This window comes from Heloderma suspectum, chromosome 4 (genome assembly GCF_057233095.1).
Source record: "Heloderma suspectum isolate Gila_16-S chromosome 4, 16-S_ref, whole genome shotgun sequence".
In the NCBI taxonomy this organism is placed as follows: domain Eukaryota; kingdom Metazoa; phylum Chordata; class Lepidosauria; order Squamata; family Helodermatidae; genus Heloderma; species Heloderma suspectum.
In genome coordinates, this window is record NC_139461.1 from 117205086 (window position 1) to 117220127 (window position 15042).

Here is a 15042-nt window from a genome sequence, read left to right on the forward strand (position 1 = left end):
CTCTGCTAGGATCTTTACTTTTACATGGAATTTTAAAAGTATTTTATCTTGTCCTCTTTGATATGGTCATCGGACTAATTTATTAAACCCTATTCTATTCTACTAATGGGCCTTCCATTTTCAGTATTCATTTCATCTATTCCTATTTACTGACATTCTTGGTTTTCATTCAAGCTGACATATGCAAGTATAAGACTTTGGATACTGAAACAGTGAGGACTTTGGATACTGAAACAGTGGCCGGGTTTGGATGATCAGCAGGAAAAAGAAGCCACTGTGGCTTCTTTTCCCCGCCTCACACCCACCATTTTCCTAATCACCCTTGCCATGGCATGGGTTGCTGCATCGTTCAAACCTGGCAAGATGTGCAGCAGGGGGTGACTTCCATACCACTCCACAACCCATATGTCTTGTTGCTGGGGTTACAGGGTGGTTTGGAAGCCACCCCCACTGCACACCTCTCTGGGTTTGGATGACATGGCAACTTACACTGCAGTGAGGGAACTTAGGGAAATGGTGGGTATGCAAGCTACAGTGGCTTCTTTTCCTCCGCTAATTGTCCAAACCTGGCAAATGTATTTTTTAAAAGGCTAGAATTAACTCTTTGCAGTCGACTGCCTTAAATGAGAAGCCCACTGCACTTTTTAATACAAGTTTTAGTATACATGAAGTAGCACCTACTGAATAAATTGGTGCTTTCTCTAAGTACGTAATCATCAAGGATCACCCCTGAGAGATAGAACTCTGGTAAGTAGCTCCAAGGACATGTGCTAGGCAGGACCAGTCAACTGTGCTAATAAAGTACATGATGGTATTTACTGGAGCCAAGTAGCAGATCCTAATAACTGATGACTTCAGTCTTACACCAAGGCCAACATATCCTGCTCCATTTGTCTAGAGCAGGGATGGGGAATGTGTGGTCCTTCAGATGTTGTTCGTCTGCAACTCCCATCATCCCTCACAATTTGACTATGCTGGCCAGACATCTAGAGGGCCACATGTTCCCCACCCCTGGTCTACAGGAACAAGGACTTAGAGCATCCATAGCTTTCAATGCAGAGTGTGTGTGTGGACCCTAAAAGTTAAAACTAGGGAGAAAAGAAAAATGCAGCATTCAAAATTTAGGGTTGTATCCAACCATTATGCAAGTGGAAGGCAGCTCATCCAAACAAGCTCTCTCTTCCCCTCCTCTTCCCTGCAGAACCCTCCACCAAATTTCAGGCAATTCCACCCTCCCACTGCGACCCCTCACCCCCTGGAAAGAGTTTTTTGGGTAAAGTGGGCTGAGGGGGGGGAAGGCACAAACTGCCTTCTGCTCACAGAACCATTGGACACAACACAAAGCGACTATCCTCAGGCTGATATAGTCAAGAGCATTTGACATACATATTGCCAGATCTACAACTGAAGTTCAAGTGAAGAATTTGGATTTAACCTTTAGTCCCACTGAAGTCAATGGAAATGTCTCTTAAACATAAGCATGTCAGCTTATCGGACTCATTAATTGCTTCATATGACTTTATAATACAATTAGAATAATTAGAAGCTTCTTACTGTGAGCATGCAAAGATTCCGAGGACAGAGACTGAAAGAAGTTGTTTACTTTCTGATTCTGGAGAAAAGCTTGTGATGTAGTTGAAAACAGCTGCCTAAAAATATATGGAAATACGCTTATATTAAGAATCCAACCAAGGTTAATTTAAGACTAAAACTAGGTTTTACTTTAATTAATTCAACAAATATTTTCTTTAAACTCAAACACGCAGAATGGCAAGTGTGTGAACAAGTCCCTAGACAAAAAGAGCAGGACAGGACACCGTTAATCTGACTCCAGCCTTTTCTAATCCATATTCTATTTGGGGCAGGGCACAGAGGGAAGTCAATCTAGACTTGTGCTAAAACCCAACTCTTGACGCAGAATAAAGATCACTTCACACATTATGTGTTTGGTACCACATGCACACAGAATGGACAGCTGAAGTATATTCCAAGTGTCTGGCATATAAATCTGTATGATATACAGATGAACAAATATCTGTTACTTGCACATCTGATACTGGACCAGTTTGAATGAGATGTTAAGGTTCTATGTGTGATGGGAAAGGATTATGCTCACTCACAGGACATGCCTGTCCTGCTTCTGTCCACTGGGCATTTTTGGGTCAGATAAAACATTTAGGGTTTGTGGTCTCACATCTTTGAAACTGCCTCCCCACCCTCCCTCGAACAGCTTTCCTTGCCCTTCTGGCTTGTAAGCATGCCCTATTTTGTACTCTGTCATGCATTTAACCAATTTTAAACACTGGCTCTCGTGTAATGCTCTGGTGTTGTTTTATGATTCTTAACTGTACTTCACTGTATTGTTTTTAACTTTTATAACTAACTGCACAGTCATTTCCAAGTTCTTATATGGGTTGAATAGTATGTGTTTTGGGCCCATGCACACTGTATAAGCTCTACATGTACAATGCAGTGTACAATGCAAGTATTGCATCTAACACATGGATACCTGGTAGGTGGAGGTGGGGCCAGAATACCCCATAGGGATGGCAGGAATGTTCTCACATGCACACTCTTATGCACTGGCAGCCTTGTAACAACTAGCCATTTGTAGGTGTGCATGTAGAAAGTGTTATGGGTACAGCTTAAACACATGTGTGAAATGACCCTGCCTTTCCCCCAGGGATTTTTGCCTCATGTCCTCGAGTAGAAGTACTTAACCAGAAACATGTGAATTAACTTGCAGACAAGTCCCATGTGCTCTACTAAGCCATCACTTTGGTTTCCGACGTTTTAAGCCAGTCTTTACCAACCTGATGCCCTCCAGATGTTTTGAATTATAACTCCCAGCATTCATGACCATTGGCCATGCTGGCTGGAGCTGATGGGAGGCTGCAGAAAGGCATTTAAAGCAATTATTGCCTTCTTGTTTAGCACTGCTCTTCAAGTGAAGGATGGGAAATGTTTCTCTTTTCCCTTTCTTCTCCCCTTCAAAAAAAAAGTATGTGTGTGTGTGTGGTGGGGGTGGGGGGAGAGAAACCCAACACACTCAGAATTCTGGAGTTACCAGCTTGTGTTGTGAAAAGCAACTATAGCTACGCTGGCTCACTGACTTCTTGCTTATTAGATTCTGTAGTTGCAGATTAGTGGGAAGGGCTGTAGCTCAGTGGCAAAACACATGTTCTGCCACCACCAGTCAGTATAGACAATATTGAAGTAGATGGATCAATAATCTAATTTGGTATAAGGCAGCCTCCTATGCAGATTTCTAGTTAAATAGATTAATTACATACAGAAAATGGGAAATAATAGAATCCACTCAAATTAGGTCTTTTAGTAAAAATAAGTATATTGATTGCTCAGAGTTTTACCTTATCATAGGTTCTAAGTCTGGGTGTCGCCTTTCTTCTTGCTTCTGGAACCCCTGGTTTAATGCTCCTAAAATAGTCTTGTCAAATGCTTCAGAAGAAAGATCCTTTGGAAGCTGATGAGAGGAGTTACGTTAGTTATTGGCAAATAAAAGTAACCCATATCAAAATAGCCATAAAAAAGTATCTAAAAAAGCAAGGGCAAACAGCTCCAATTCTAATTAGATTAGCACTATCAGCCCTCCTCTGCTGCCCCCCGAAATATAAAGACCAATTCTCAAGTGGTTTTTGTTTTTTTAGACTGGAATGAAAAGCAGGTGCTAAACCTGAATTAGGACAATTCAAGTTTAACACAGTTAGCCACTCTGATAAGAAGTAAAACTCCTTTCAGGCAAGGAAGAAGCCACCACACTGTGCATATTCTGCAATACTCAATTGTAATTCGTTATCCACACTAAGGGCGGGCAAGCTTTTTTCTATGAAAGGCCAGTAACCCATGGGAAAAGTTAATTGGGATCAATACCCAGTGGTCAACAGAACTGCTCTCTTCTACTCCTTCTCTCTCTTCCCAGTCAGCACCAGGGCCCGCCCAAATGTTGTACAGCTGCCACTATAATCATGAAAGCAGCTAACTGCCCTGGCATTCAACTCCCTGTTCTCCCTACACTTCCTCCTCTCCACCTGAGCAGAGACACCTGTCAGATCTGCACTTTCAAAGCACCCTGCTCTCCCTGGGACTCCTCTTGGAAGCCCTAAACAGCTTCCATCGCTTGCCAGGAACAGCTCAGGACTGAAGGGAGTGGAGGTACCAGAGTAGGCCAATGCTGTAGGCTACATGAAATTTGTCATCTTTCATACAAAAGTATTACTAATCATTCAGAAACCAACTAGTAGTGAGAGTTTATATTTGAAACCATATTCCCAAACTAAACAGTGGATTTGGCATTTTTCAGAATCACTTTACACACACATTGTATCTTTAATACCAGAAAGTTCCAGCATCGTTCCCATGTCTAAAATCCTATTTAAAACACAGGAAAAGATAGAACCACCATCAGTTCCAATTCATGTCTTACATTTCTAGAGTAAGGTAGCATACTTTCAGTACCTAGTAATTAAGACATTCCCATGGAACTGAAGCATAAAAAACTCCTTTCAGTGTTTGGTCTGAAATTCCATTTCAACTATAACGCAATAAACAGTTTAACATTTTAAAGATACCAGAAAATATTTTTGATTGTTTATTTCTCAATAGCTATTATTATACTTCCCACACATTTTATAGTAAACCAGATAATTTTAAATTATACTTGACTTTAGCTTAAGATATGGTTTCATGAATATGAATATATAATAGGATTGTTTAAGAAGTTATTTTCTAAGCCCATCAGGAGATGACTTCTCCAAGTATGCTGCAGTGACAACTTTAAGACAATTAACACTTTTAAACTTGTAGTGATCACCAAGTTGTAAAGTTCCCCCTACATTACAATTAGCCAAAAGCTAATTCAGATATAGAAGTAAAATAGCCCTCCCAATAGATCATGATCCCTATATAGTAGGAAGTTCCTCTTCCACTATCATCATCCCTGCATTTCCAATACAGATGGGTCTCCCCTTTTGTAACATCCCTACATGCTTCCACTCTCAGTGCCATCATCCTTCCTAAAAATCACAAATTGCTCTCTATACTATAAACAAACTATAAATTTGTTTATAGTGGCTATATACAAATGGGCTGTGCACTGATGTGGTTACACAGTTGAAACAAGGAGTATTTTCCAAATGTAAAGTTACTATCACTTGCCAACTTGAAATCGCTCCTTCTAGCCAATCTTAATAAAATAGTTAGCATTCTGTAACAAGCACCAACTCAAGATGTATACAAAATTTGTGTGTTAATCCAGTATGTGTTTGAGATACCCCAGTAGGGGTTGTCTAGCCCTCAAACAACCCCTGCAACCTAGGTTTGCATGACACGGAGAGACATGGTAAGCTGGGTGCCTGGCACAATGCAACAGCCCCCGTGGATAAATTAAGCCATGGTGAGCTGTTGTGTTGTGCAAACCATATCACTGATGGATCAATGGTTTTTCGGGTCAACCTTACAGATCAAGCACTCAAACTAGCATTATACCTTAGGATACAACAATGTAATAATAAGTTGCCTTTTTTATTATGCAATTTCTTTTGAATACTTACTTTTAATAGAAATTCCTGTAGTTCCTGGTGTGTTTTTTTTACACAGGTTATACTATGATCTGACCAGATTACCTGATGAGAAAAAAAAAAACCAAAATTACATAGCAATACTCAGCTTTTACAGGACAAGTACGATACATTTGATACTAAAGCACCATATAGAAACAAGAGAGTTTTGGGCATTCAGGAATTTGGCAATAAAAAGAGATATAACTCCGGGTCCTGTTCCAATGCTGGCTCATTTCATATTTTAATAAAACAGGACACACTGCAGTAAGTTCTCTGAAATATGTATCAAATACTATTTTGTAGTCAAAGGTTATGAAAATCAGAGGGTAGAAAAACTTGTTTTTATTTAAGAATATTTTAGAGCTTTCACATCAAGTGGGTATTTTCTACAATATTTTGAAGTTTGTATTTCTATTTTACTATAACAAGGTATATTTACAAGCTGCTAAAATAACTCAGAGCTGTTGTTTATATACAGGGTCCAATTTTGTGAATCCATGCACAGATTAGCATTGCTCAATCAGGTGAGAGCATCCATCTGGCATCTTAACAAGATTTTTTCTATGTAGTAGTACACATTTATTTTTACAGATCCCCATGCAGCCCACTATACTCTCTCACATCTTACTTTGTATACAAGGAAGTTGCTATAAGGCATAGATTCTATCATTTCAGTATATATTTGGCAGGGTTCCACAAGCTTTGCCTAGGCTTAGTAAACATCCATTGCTTTTAGAAGCTGGCAAAGCTCAGCTTTTTTGCTTTTTGCTGTATTGAAGCAAAGCATGCATGTCCCATTTGTACCTATTGCCTAGTAAGGTGGTATTACAGGCAAGAAACGACAGGCATGGTATTGCATATGTATTGTTAACAACCCTTCCCTTCCAACCTACAACACTGAAGGAACAGGGGTGCTCCTGGATCCATTTCTGTCACTGTAGGCCCAGATGACCTCAGAGCACCGATTACCAACTTTGGCTCGTGCAACAACTACCTATCTTCCTGGATAGGGATAGCATAGTCACTGTGATTCATGCACTGGTAACCTCATGACTAGATTACTGTAATACTATGTGTGTCTGCCATTCTGCCTGGTTTGGAAGCTGGAGCCAGTGCAGGATGCAGGAGCTTGAGTGCTCAGTGGGGCACCCAACCATTTTCGCATTACAGCTGTGTTAAAAGAACTGCACTGCCTGCCTGTTAGTTACCAAGCCATGTTCAAGGTTATGTTGTTGACATACAAAGCCTCAACCTAGCAGACTGCCTGCCCCTATATAGATCCAGCCGACCTTTAAAATCTTCAGAGGAGGTCTTGTTGTTCATTCTGCGATCAATAAAATCTCACCAAGGAACATCTCAGAAGTGGGCCTTCTCAGTACTGGTGCCCACCCTCTGGAACACCCTCCCCTGGGCAGTTCAGGATGCAGAAAATGTGGTATGTTTTAAACACTTCCTGAAAACACACTTCTTTAAGCAGGCTTTCATTGACTTGTAATTAATCATAATTAATCATTTTGTTGCTCCATTTTATTATATTGCTTTTGTTGTTATTATCGCCGAAATTGTTTTTAATAGTGTATTTTAAGCTGTGATTTTAATATCTTATATGTAAACTGCTTAGGGATTTTATTATATTAAGCAGTATACAAGTATGAATAATAAATAAAATAAACACTGCTGGAATACAAGAGGAAGCCTTATATCTTTTTCCAAGCACAAGAGAAAGCCTGACACCTTTTTGAACAAGGTACTCTGCTTCCCTGTGTAGCCTACAGCTTTTTAAACATTTGTTACTCCTGTGGCAGAACATAGAGGTAGTTTTTCCTGCTAGTTGCCACAATTTCTCATTTGTGCTAATCTCAGCAGAGCAATATACACCATTTGGATGTATCAGTTACAAGCAACAAGCCTTACCTATGTCTTAAAATTAAACAACACACAAATCTAACTTCATGCATTAAAGCAGCAGCTATGGGTATAAACCTCACACATACAAACCATAAGTATGCTGAAGATTAGTTTTTGGTGAAAATCCCACTAGACTGTGGAAGAGTTCACACCCAGTGCTAAACTACGATTTAGCACTACATACATAAGCAGAAAGATACTCAGGTAAAGCCTCTCCTTCCCCCACGTGGCTAGGAGTAGGAACAAACCAGGATTCAGTTTCACTTTGCCCAATTTCTGGCTTGTTGTTGCATGTGAACCAGGAATGTGGCTTAAGATAAACTTTACTCAATTTAAAAAAAAAACCATGGGTTTATGAAGCTGTCCTGCTTAAACTATAATGTATTTTAACCCACAATTTTTGGTTCATGCAAGAAGCCAGGACTTGACTATAGTAACATGGAATCCTGCTTTATTCCTCCTCCTGGCTGTGCGGGAACAGGAGTGGGGAGCATGCGAGCCTAGCACTTTGCACTGGCTCCTTTCTACTTGTGCACATAGTGCTAAACTATGGTTTAGTATTATGTGTCAACACAGTCTGAATGTCAATATTTTATACCCAAATAACCTTGAATTGCATTACAAATATCTATAGTGCACAGATAGTTGGCTTACATTGAAAGTATACTCCAGATGCTTGTCAGATCTTTTTCTTGGCACACCTTTTAGCATTATCTTCTGAATGTGTACAGCTAAAAGAAACACAAGCTAGAGATGTGAAGATGTTCAGTAGTTCACAAGTGCTTTCCAAGATTTAACATATGTCTATTAGGTACTTACCTATTTTGCCATATACTGGAGAGGCAGACCCTTAATACAATTTGTAGGTACTAGTAACACATCATTGACTCTTTCTAGTCATTCAGTTCTGCAATGCCTTCATTACCCAATGGAATCAATACTACTGTGCCATGGGGGCAGTCTTCTGTTGCTCAATATATATGGATATATTGATATATGGATGTGTTGGGATCCAATATATATGGATCCCAACACATCTGCATATGCTACACAGTAATAGTCATCTGTCACCAGGATCTCAATGGTGCAAAAGGCCTATTTGCAGTAGCTCAGTATGGCTTTACAGCTGAACCACCAAAGGAGTCACACTCCTCCATGTAGCAAACCAGAATTAAATCTGAACATTTCAGGAGAACCAGTGTTAAAAGGACAATTCCATGAGTCTGGAATCGCTAGTTCGAAGACAATAGAAAACTAGCCTTTATTAAGCTGAAGGAAAATTGGTGAAAATTAAAAGACTGCAACAACTGCATTTTAGTAGAACTATCCAATTTCTGTTATATGCTAGGGAGAAGACCTTTGTATGTAATTATGAGAAGAGATGGGGACAATATTTAGTAAGGTAGGGCAGATTATAAGCAGCCACCGATGTACACCAGTGGTGACTGAAGCATGCTCCTACACTAGCTGATAAGAGCATGAGATATGAGGTAGAAGCCACTCAAATGTAGGCTCAGCCATGAACTCACCGGGTAGCCTTAGCCACGCCACTGTTTAAATCTGGATTATCAAAATCCATTGTCTCATACACAGCAAGGTTTTAAAGCCAAATCCAATGCTTTGTGTTTGAGTGTAATCATTAAGAAAAATGCACTATAGGTCAAGTTCTACAATTAAGTATTGTAGGTGAGTGCAAGACATCCATTATCAAATATAGGTTGCATTCGCCTGGAACAATAAGCCAGGATTCTCCAGAATGAATGAATTTACCACGAACATAGAGGTACAAGCAGCCTGTTCACTCCGGCTTTTAGCCTCCCTGCAAGTGCAACCACTAAAGCAGGGATGGGCAACTGCAGGGGCCTGGGGCCATTTTCATCTCCATGGCCTGCACTCAGCAAGGTGCTGGTTTACTACCAAAAATCAGTGGCACACTGCCAATGAAGCATAAAGCAGTCAAATCTCACAAGTTTTCAAGTGAGATTTGGCCATTTTAGGCTTCCATAGCAGGAGCGAACCTGATTTTGGTGATAAACTGGCTGTGTTTTTACCTCTGCCTCAAATTTCGACAGCTTGTTGGTGGACAATGGGGGGGATGCAGCAAGGGGTAGTGAGGGCTGCATGTAGCTCATGGGATGCATGTTGCCCACCCCTGCACTAAACAAACAAGGAATCATTTGTTTAGCACGCTGTTGAAATCAGGGATACTGACCTGCTGCTGCCTTTAAAAGCCAGGATCACAAACCAGATGAAGACGTAACTCTCAACAGGGGAGAGTTGAGGGGATGGAAGCAGATCTCAAGATTGTATGGTCCCTTTGCCAGAACATTTACCTTTGTAAGTGACCTCCCCCTCCCCCAAGACAGCTCCTCCTAATCTTTTAACTACTGTTAAGAACTATGTTTAATTATAATATGCCATTCTACTCCTATTACAGAGCTTTGCAAGTAGCAAAAATAGACATGCTCACAGTTTGTAAATTCTGTCAACTGGACAAATAACCACTGATATGGGTTTTCTGGAGAAAAATTGAACTAGAATTTTTTCTACTGCCCTAAATGACTGAAATCTGAATTAGCATTGGAATTCGAAAGAGGTATGTCATTTTAACTTGATGTGCTATATAAATATTTCAAAAGTTTTTTCAATAGCCAAAAGTAGGTGAACTGAAATATATTAGGTAAAATAATCAGTAGAGCACTTATAAGATATTCAAATATTTAATTAGAAATTATTTTTATTATTATTTGTTGTAAATATCTTAAGACATAGCAACTCAATAGCAAATACTTCCCTGATATTATTTGGGAATTTAAGTAAAATGAAGGCACAAACAATATACTAATTTTAACATGCTTAAAGAGTTGCACAGATAAGCATATTTGCTCCCTAAGAATAATCACCTGAAAAAAGTTAATTATAACGTGGATTTTAGATTTGATTGGTATTGAGCCTGTTCGCATATTACAACAGCCCACCACGGCTTAATTTACCTGTGGGGGCTGCTGCATTGTGCTAGGCACTTCTGGGAGCCTGGCTTGCTGTGTCATGCGAACCTAGGCGGCAGGGGTTGTTTAAGGGTTAGATAGCCCTCAGATAACCCTAAAACAAGCAATGGGTTATATGAGGGTTGTCTAGCTCTCAACAAACCCTGCCACCTGGGTTTGCATGATACAACAAGCCAGAGCAAGCCGGGTACCCATTGGAGCTATGCAAAAATGGTGCCCACAGGTATGCAGCTCCATGCAACAGCCCCTGCGGGCAAATTAAGCCTTTATGACATTATGTCAATTCCAGTTGCCTAATGTGACTTGAATTTCTAACAGTTGAAAGTTTTCTGTGAAAAATATAGCAGTGGAAAGGTTTCAACCCCACCAGTGCAAATAACTGGAACTCAGAAGACCAAAGTTCAATAATTTTTGCCAGTCAATATTGCCCAAGCCAAAAATTGCAGACACTAGCAGAGGAGGAAGGACTTGCACTACATAGCTAAGGTTCTTAGGCACCTTTATTACTCAGCTGCCAAACAATCCACAGCCTTCCTCACAATTTTGGAACTGGCAGGGATTACTGTGCAACCTGTGCAGCTTCAAAGTTGGGAAGAATGCTGGCCTCTCATTGGACTCACCAGAGGATGGTTTCACACTTGCTATTGTCCGAAGCAATCAGAAGACACAAAATGGAAAAGAACTTTGTGAAGCATTTAAAGGTGAGATTTTGCCTACATACCTTCTTGCTGTGGCCTGTGGGAGGCCATCATAAGCTTATCATGATGTGCTGCTCTTTGTTCAAGTAAACTGCTCTCATTTCTTGGCATGCAGTTATGGGGAAAATTCTAAATTGGGAGAAAAGAAAAATCAAACTATTAAACATATAAGTAATCACATTTAGCAATATAAAAATCTAATAGTGGAAATAGTAAGCAATGTGCATGTGAAAAAAGAGCAAAATGCTCTATAAACAACTTAGATCTCTATTTAAAAATCTGATTTTTAATAAATGGATGAGGTTATCAAAAACATGCTCAATTTTTCATTCAGACTAGTCACTTCAAACATTTAAAGAGGAAGTCTTACAGCACCTGGTAGCACATTTATTGTGGCACAAGTTTCATAGTCAAGAATCCACCATCTGATGCCGGACTCTTTTTGCTGTATATAATAGACAAACTGCTACTCTTAAAATATTAGAGAAAGGCACTAATTTCAAAATTGCTTATTAAACACTTACTTGGTTCATTTTACAAAATATCCTTGAACCAACCCCTTAAAGCAAGGCTAGACAAACTTTTTGGGCCCGTTTAGCAATCTGAAAAACTGTCCTGGGCAGCAACACAAAATGGACACACTGCAGGTGAAAGCCTTGGCCTGCAGCGACCTGCAATCTTCATTTCCAAAGAACATCTGAGCCCCACATGTGCCCCAGAGGCATTCATGGGAAAATAAAATGAGAGCAGCTAGAAGCCCTCACTTTGCTTTCAAGTGATTCCAGCTGCCAGTGAAAAATTTGGTTTAAAAACAAAACAAAAGTGGGAGGAGCAGGGCACCATGGCAGGCATCAAGAAAGGTGTCTAAGAATGCACTGTTGCCCACAGGGTCTAGATTGCCTACCCACGCCTCAAATCAAAATATGCTGAATAAATATACTGAACTTAGAGAAATGATCAATTTTAACCCAGACGATAATGAAACATCCCTCCATTGAGAATACACACACACTTCAACTTAAATTCTCAGTAGTGTTCTTCAGAAATATATTTTAAGAACATCTATTAACATCTAGCTCCACTAAATTTGGTCCATTTAAGGTATATTCCAAACATCTAAAATGGTTAGGTAGTAGCAACTGTGTTTTTCCCCCTTTCAATGGGGCTGTTTGTATGTGGGTGAGGCTGTGGTGCAACCCCAGCTCAGGGGTTGCCATGTTGTGCAAACCTAGTGAGCGTGGGTTATGCGAGAGTTAAACAACCCTCACACAACTCACGGTGGTTGGGTTAATACAACACGTCACCCAGATTGAGTATGAGTTGTCACTGAACCATGGGTTGTGCTGTGTGAACATAGCCATGCTAACAAATCATACTAGGGCTGTTTACATGTCACACTAACCCATGGTGGGAGGCAAGCTACCCTGGGTAGGTGGTTATGCAAACAAACTACACAGAGTAGTTTATTTCACCCCCCCTCACCCCTCCTCCTCCTGTAGTCCTCCCATCTAGCTGGGCAGGTATCCCAGCTTCCTTTGCAGTGGAAACAGAGAACGCTATTTCCAGAGGCCCAGTAGTGGCAACGTTTTTGGCTGCTTTTGCCGAGCAGCTCTGTAGGTGATCTCTGTAACCCGTGCTGGCGTGATGGACAACACACTAACCCACGATAGGTTAAATAACCCTTACTGCACAGCATGGGTTCTGAGGGTGGCTTCATTGGGGAATTAACCCATCACGGGCAGGAAAAAATGCCCACAACACACTAGCCCATCATGAGCAGCTCAGGCTGCTTATACACCATGACTTAGTGTTATGTCTGAACCCAGCCAAGGGCAACCCACAAAAAGAATCCATATTTTGTGGTTGGGTTCCCAGCTGAGGGTTGTTCATGGTTAACAAATCATGGTTGATTAGCACAGCTGGGTTCACACAACACACAATGAATGAACAACACAACCCACGGTTCCACAACCACCCACAGCTCATCGACAACCCACACTCAACCTTAAGTGTGGGTTGTCATGTTGTGTGAACCCAGTCGGTCTATTTTAGAGTTATATGAGGGTTGTTTAACCCTCACAGAATCCACGCTCACCAAGATCGCACAGCATGACAACTACCAAGCAGGGGTTGGATATACAGCTTGGAGCCTGCAGGGTTCAAGGCATCCAAACCCAGTCAAGGTCATCCAAACCCAGTCAATGTGTTTCTAAATCTGGAAGTGATTTCTGGAAAATAACCTCTTGACTAGCTTGATGTGCTTATGGCAAATTCAACTGCTTCTAAGCAAGGTGCTTGTTTAGATGCTTTTCATCATGGAATGAGGTACACACCTTCTCTTGGCATGCAAATAGGGAGCTAAAGGGGTTGTATCTGGCAGTTTTATCAATTATGTGTTTTGACTTAGCTTCTTTGCATACAAACAGGACTCCTGAGGAGCAGAGGCTTGCGAATAAACAGATAGAGAATGGCGTGTTCACCATTAGCAGCTTCCCAAAATTGTTGTCAGGTTAAGGAGAGATGCCAGTGGATTTGCAGAATGCTGCAGATATGGATTAGAGCTTCTCTCTAGTCCAACTAGCACACCTTAGTATTTGAAGCAGCCTCAGTAGATGTAAAATGATGGGTTATGCACTCCAGCATATTATGCTGGAAAACATGATTCAGTTTCGTATGGTTTCATGTTTTCTTGTTTATACAACAAAATTGAAGTTTATTAACCCAAACAAAATTCAAGCCATTTTTCTCCCCTACTTCCATTCCAAAAATACATGAAGCAAAGTTGTGTAGCACTGCCAAAACCATGTCTATTACAGAAGTACTCAGAGGAAAGTATGAGGGAATCTTTATAATTAACAATTTCATCCGAGAGGGGTTTTTGATGTGGTATAGAAGACAGCCATTTTTAAACTAAGCGTACAGCGTAATCTATCTACACTTATAATTCATTCACATGTGTGGCAAATTCAAGACATTCAAACATATGGCTTTCAAGCATTTCAGACATTATATTCTACACTGGAGTTGTACCCTAAAGCAGTGCTCAATTAATGTAATCAAGTCCTTTTACTGTTCCCCCACTGTTCCACTGTGCTGCATAAAATATGCATAGTACTCTGTGCACTTCTGGCATTTCCCCCTTTTTCCTGAATCCACCTGTGAGATTGGATGAGCCTAGAAGTATGTCTTTATCCACTAGAGCATGGGTGGGAACTGCCAGCTCACAGCCTCTGCATCACCCCCAGCAATTAGGCTACCCCCCTCCCATTCATGCAAAGGAACACTTTTTTCAAAGCCTAACTGCTGCACAGGGGATGAGGCCAAAGAGGGAGGCAAGGAGAAAGGAAGAGAAAGTAAACAGAATGGAATAGAGGGAGGGTGTGAATGGGTGTGTGTGTTTGTGAATGAATGAATGGGGGGTGTATCTACCCTGAGGCATCTTGCTTAGCCGGCATTAGAAACTAGATGTTGAATTAGATGGGCCTTCGGTTTGATCCTGGAAAGCGTTTCTTATATTCCTGTTTCAACTGTGCAAGGAGTTTTCAGTCACTGCTGGAAATTAGTCCTTGCCTATATGTACATGCAAACCACTGTGGAACTTACCGTACTGTCAACATTGCAGCAGGACTTGTTTGAGAAAGAACAGAAAATAAACTTTTAATGGGGGTTAGTATCTCAGACCCACGGAAGTGTAACTCATGATCTGAACTAAGCTTTCCAAAGCAGGCCTGAGCCCCTAATTTCGACACCCATCTAAACATATGTGACAAGGCCTAAAGACTGGAATGGCTGACCAAAACAGCAGTAAGTGCAGGAGTATGTATTTATTTAAAATATTTATATCCTGCC

The 15042-nt window shown here is 40.6% G+C and overlaps 1 protein-coding gene across 1 annotated transcript in view; it reads right to left on the reverse strand.

The window, feature by feature from the left end:
* Window positions 1–15042, reverse strand: part of ZCCHC2 (zinc finger CCHC-type containing 2) — a 52978-nt gene that overhangs the window by 32788 nt on the left and 5148 nt on the right. The window contains exons 2-6 of the mRNA XM_084850516.1: window positions 11217–11322; window positions 8142–8218; window positions 5571–5642; window positions 3372–3484; window positions 1555–1649 (exon numbers count right to left, since the gene is read on the reverse strand). Of these exons, the coding sequence (XP_084706642.1) occupies window positions 1555–1649; window positions 3372–3484; window positions 5571–5642; window positions 8142–8218; window positions 11217–11322 (463 nt within the window). The remainder of the gene's footprint in view (window positions 1–1554; window positions 1650–3371; window positions 3485–5570; window positions 5643–8141; window positions 8219–11216; window positions 11323–15042) is intronic.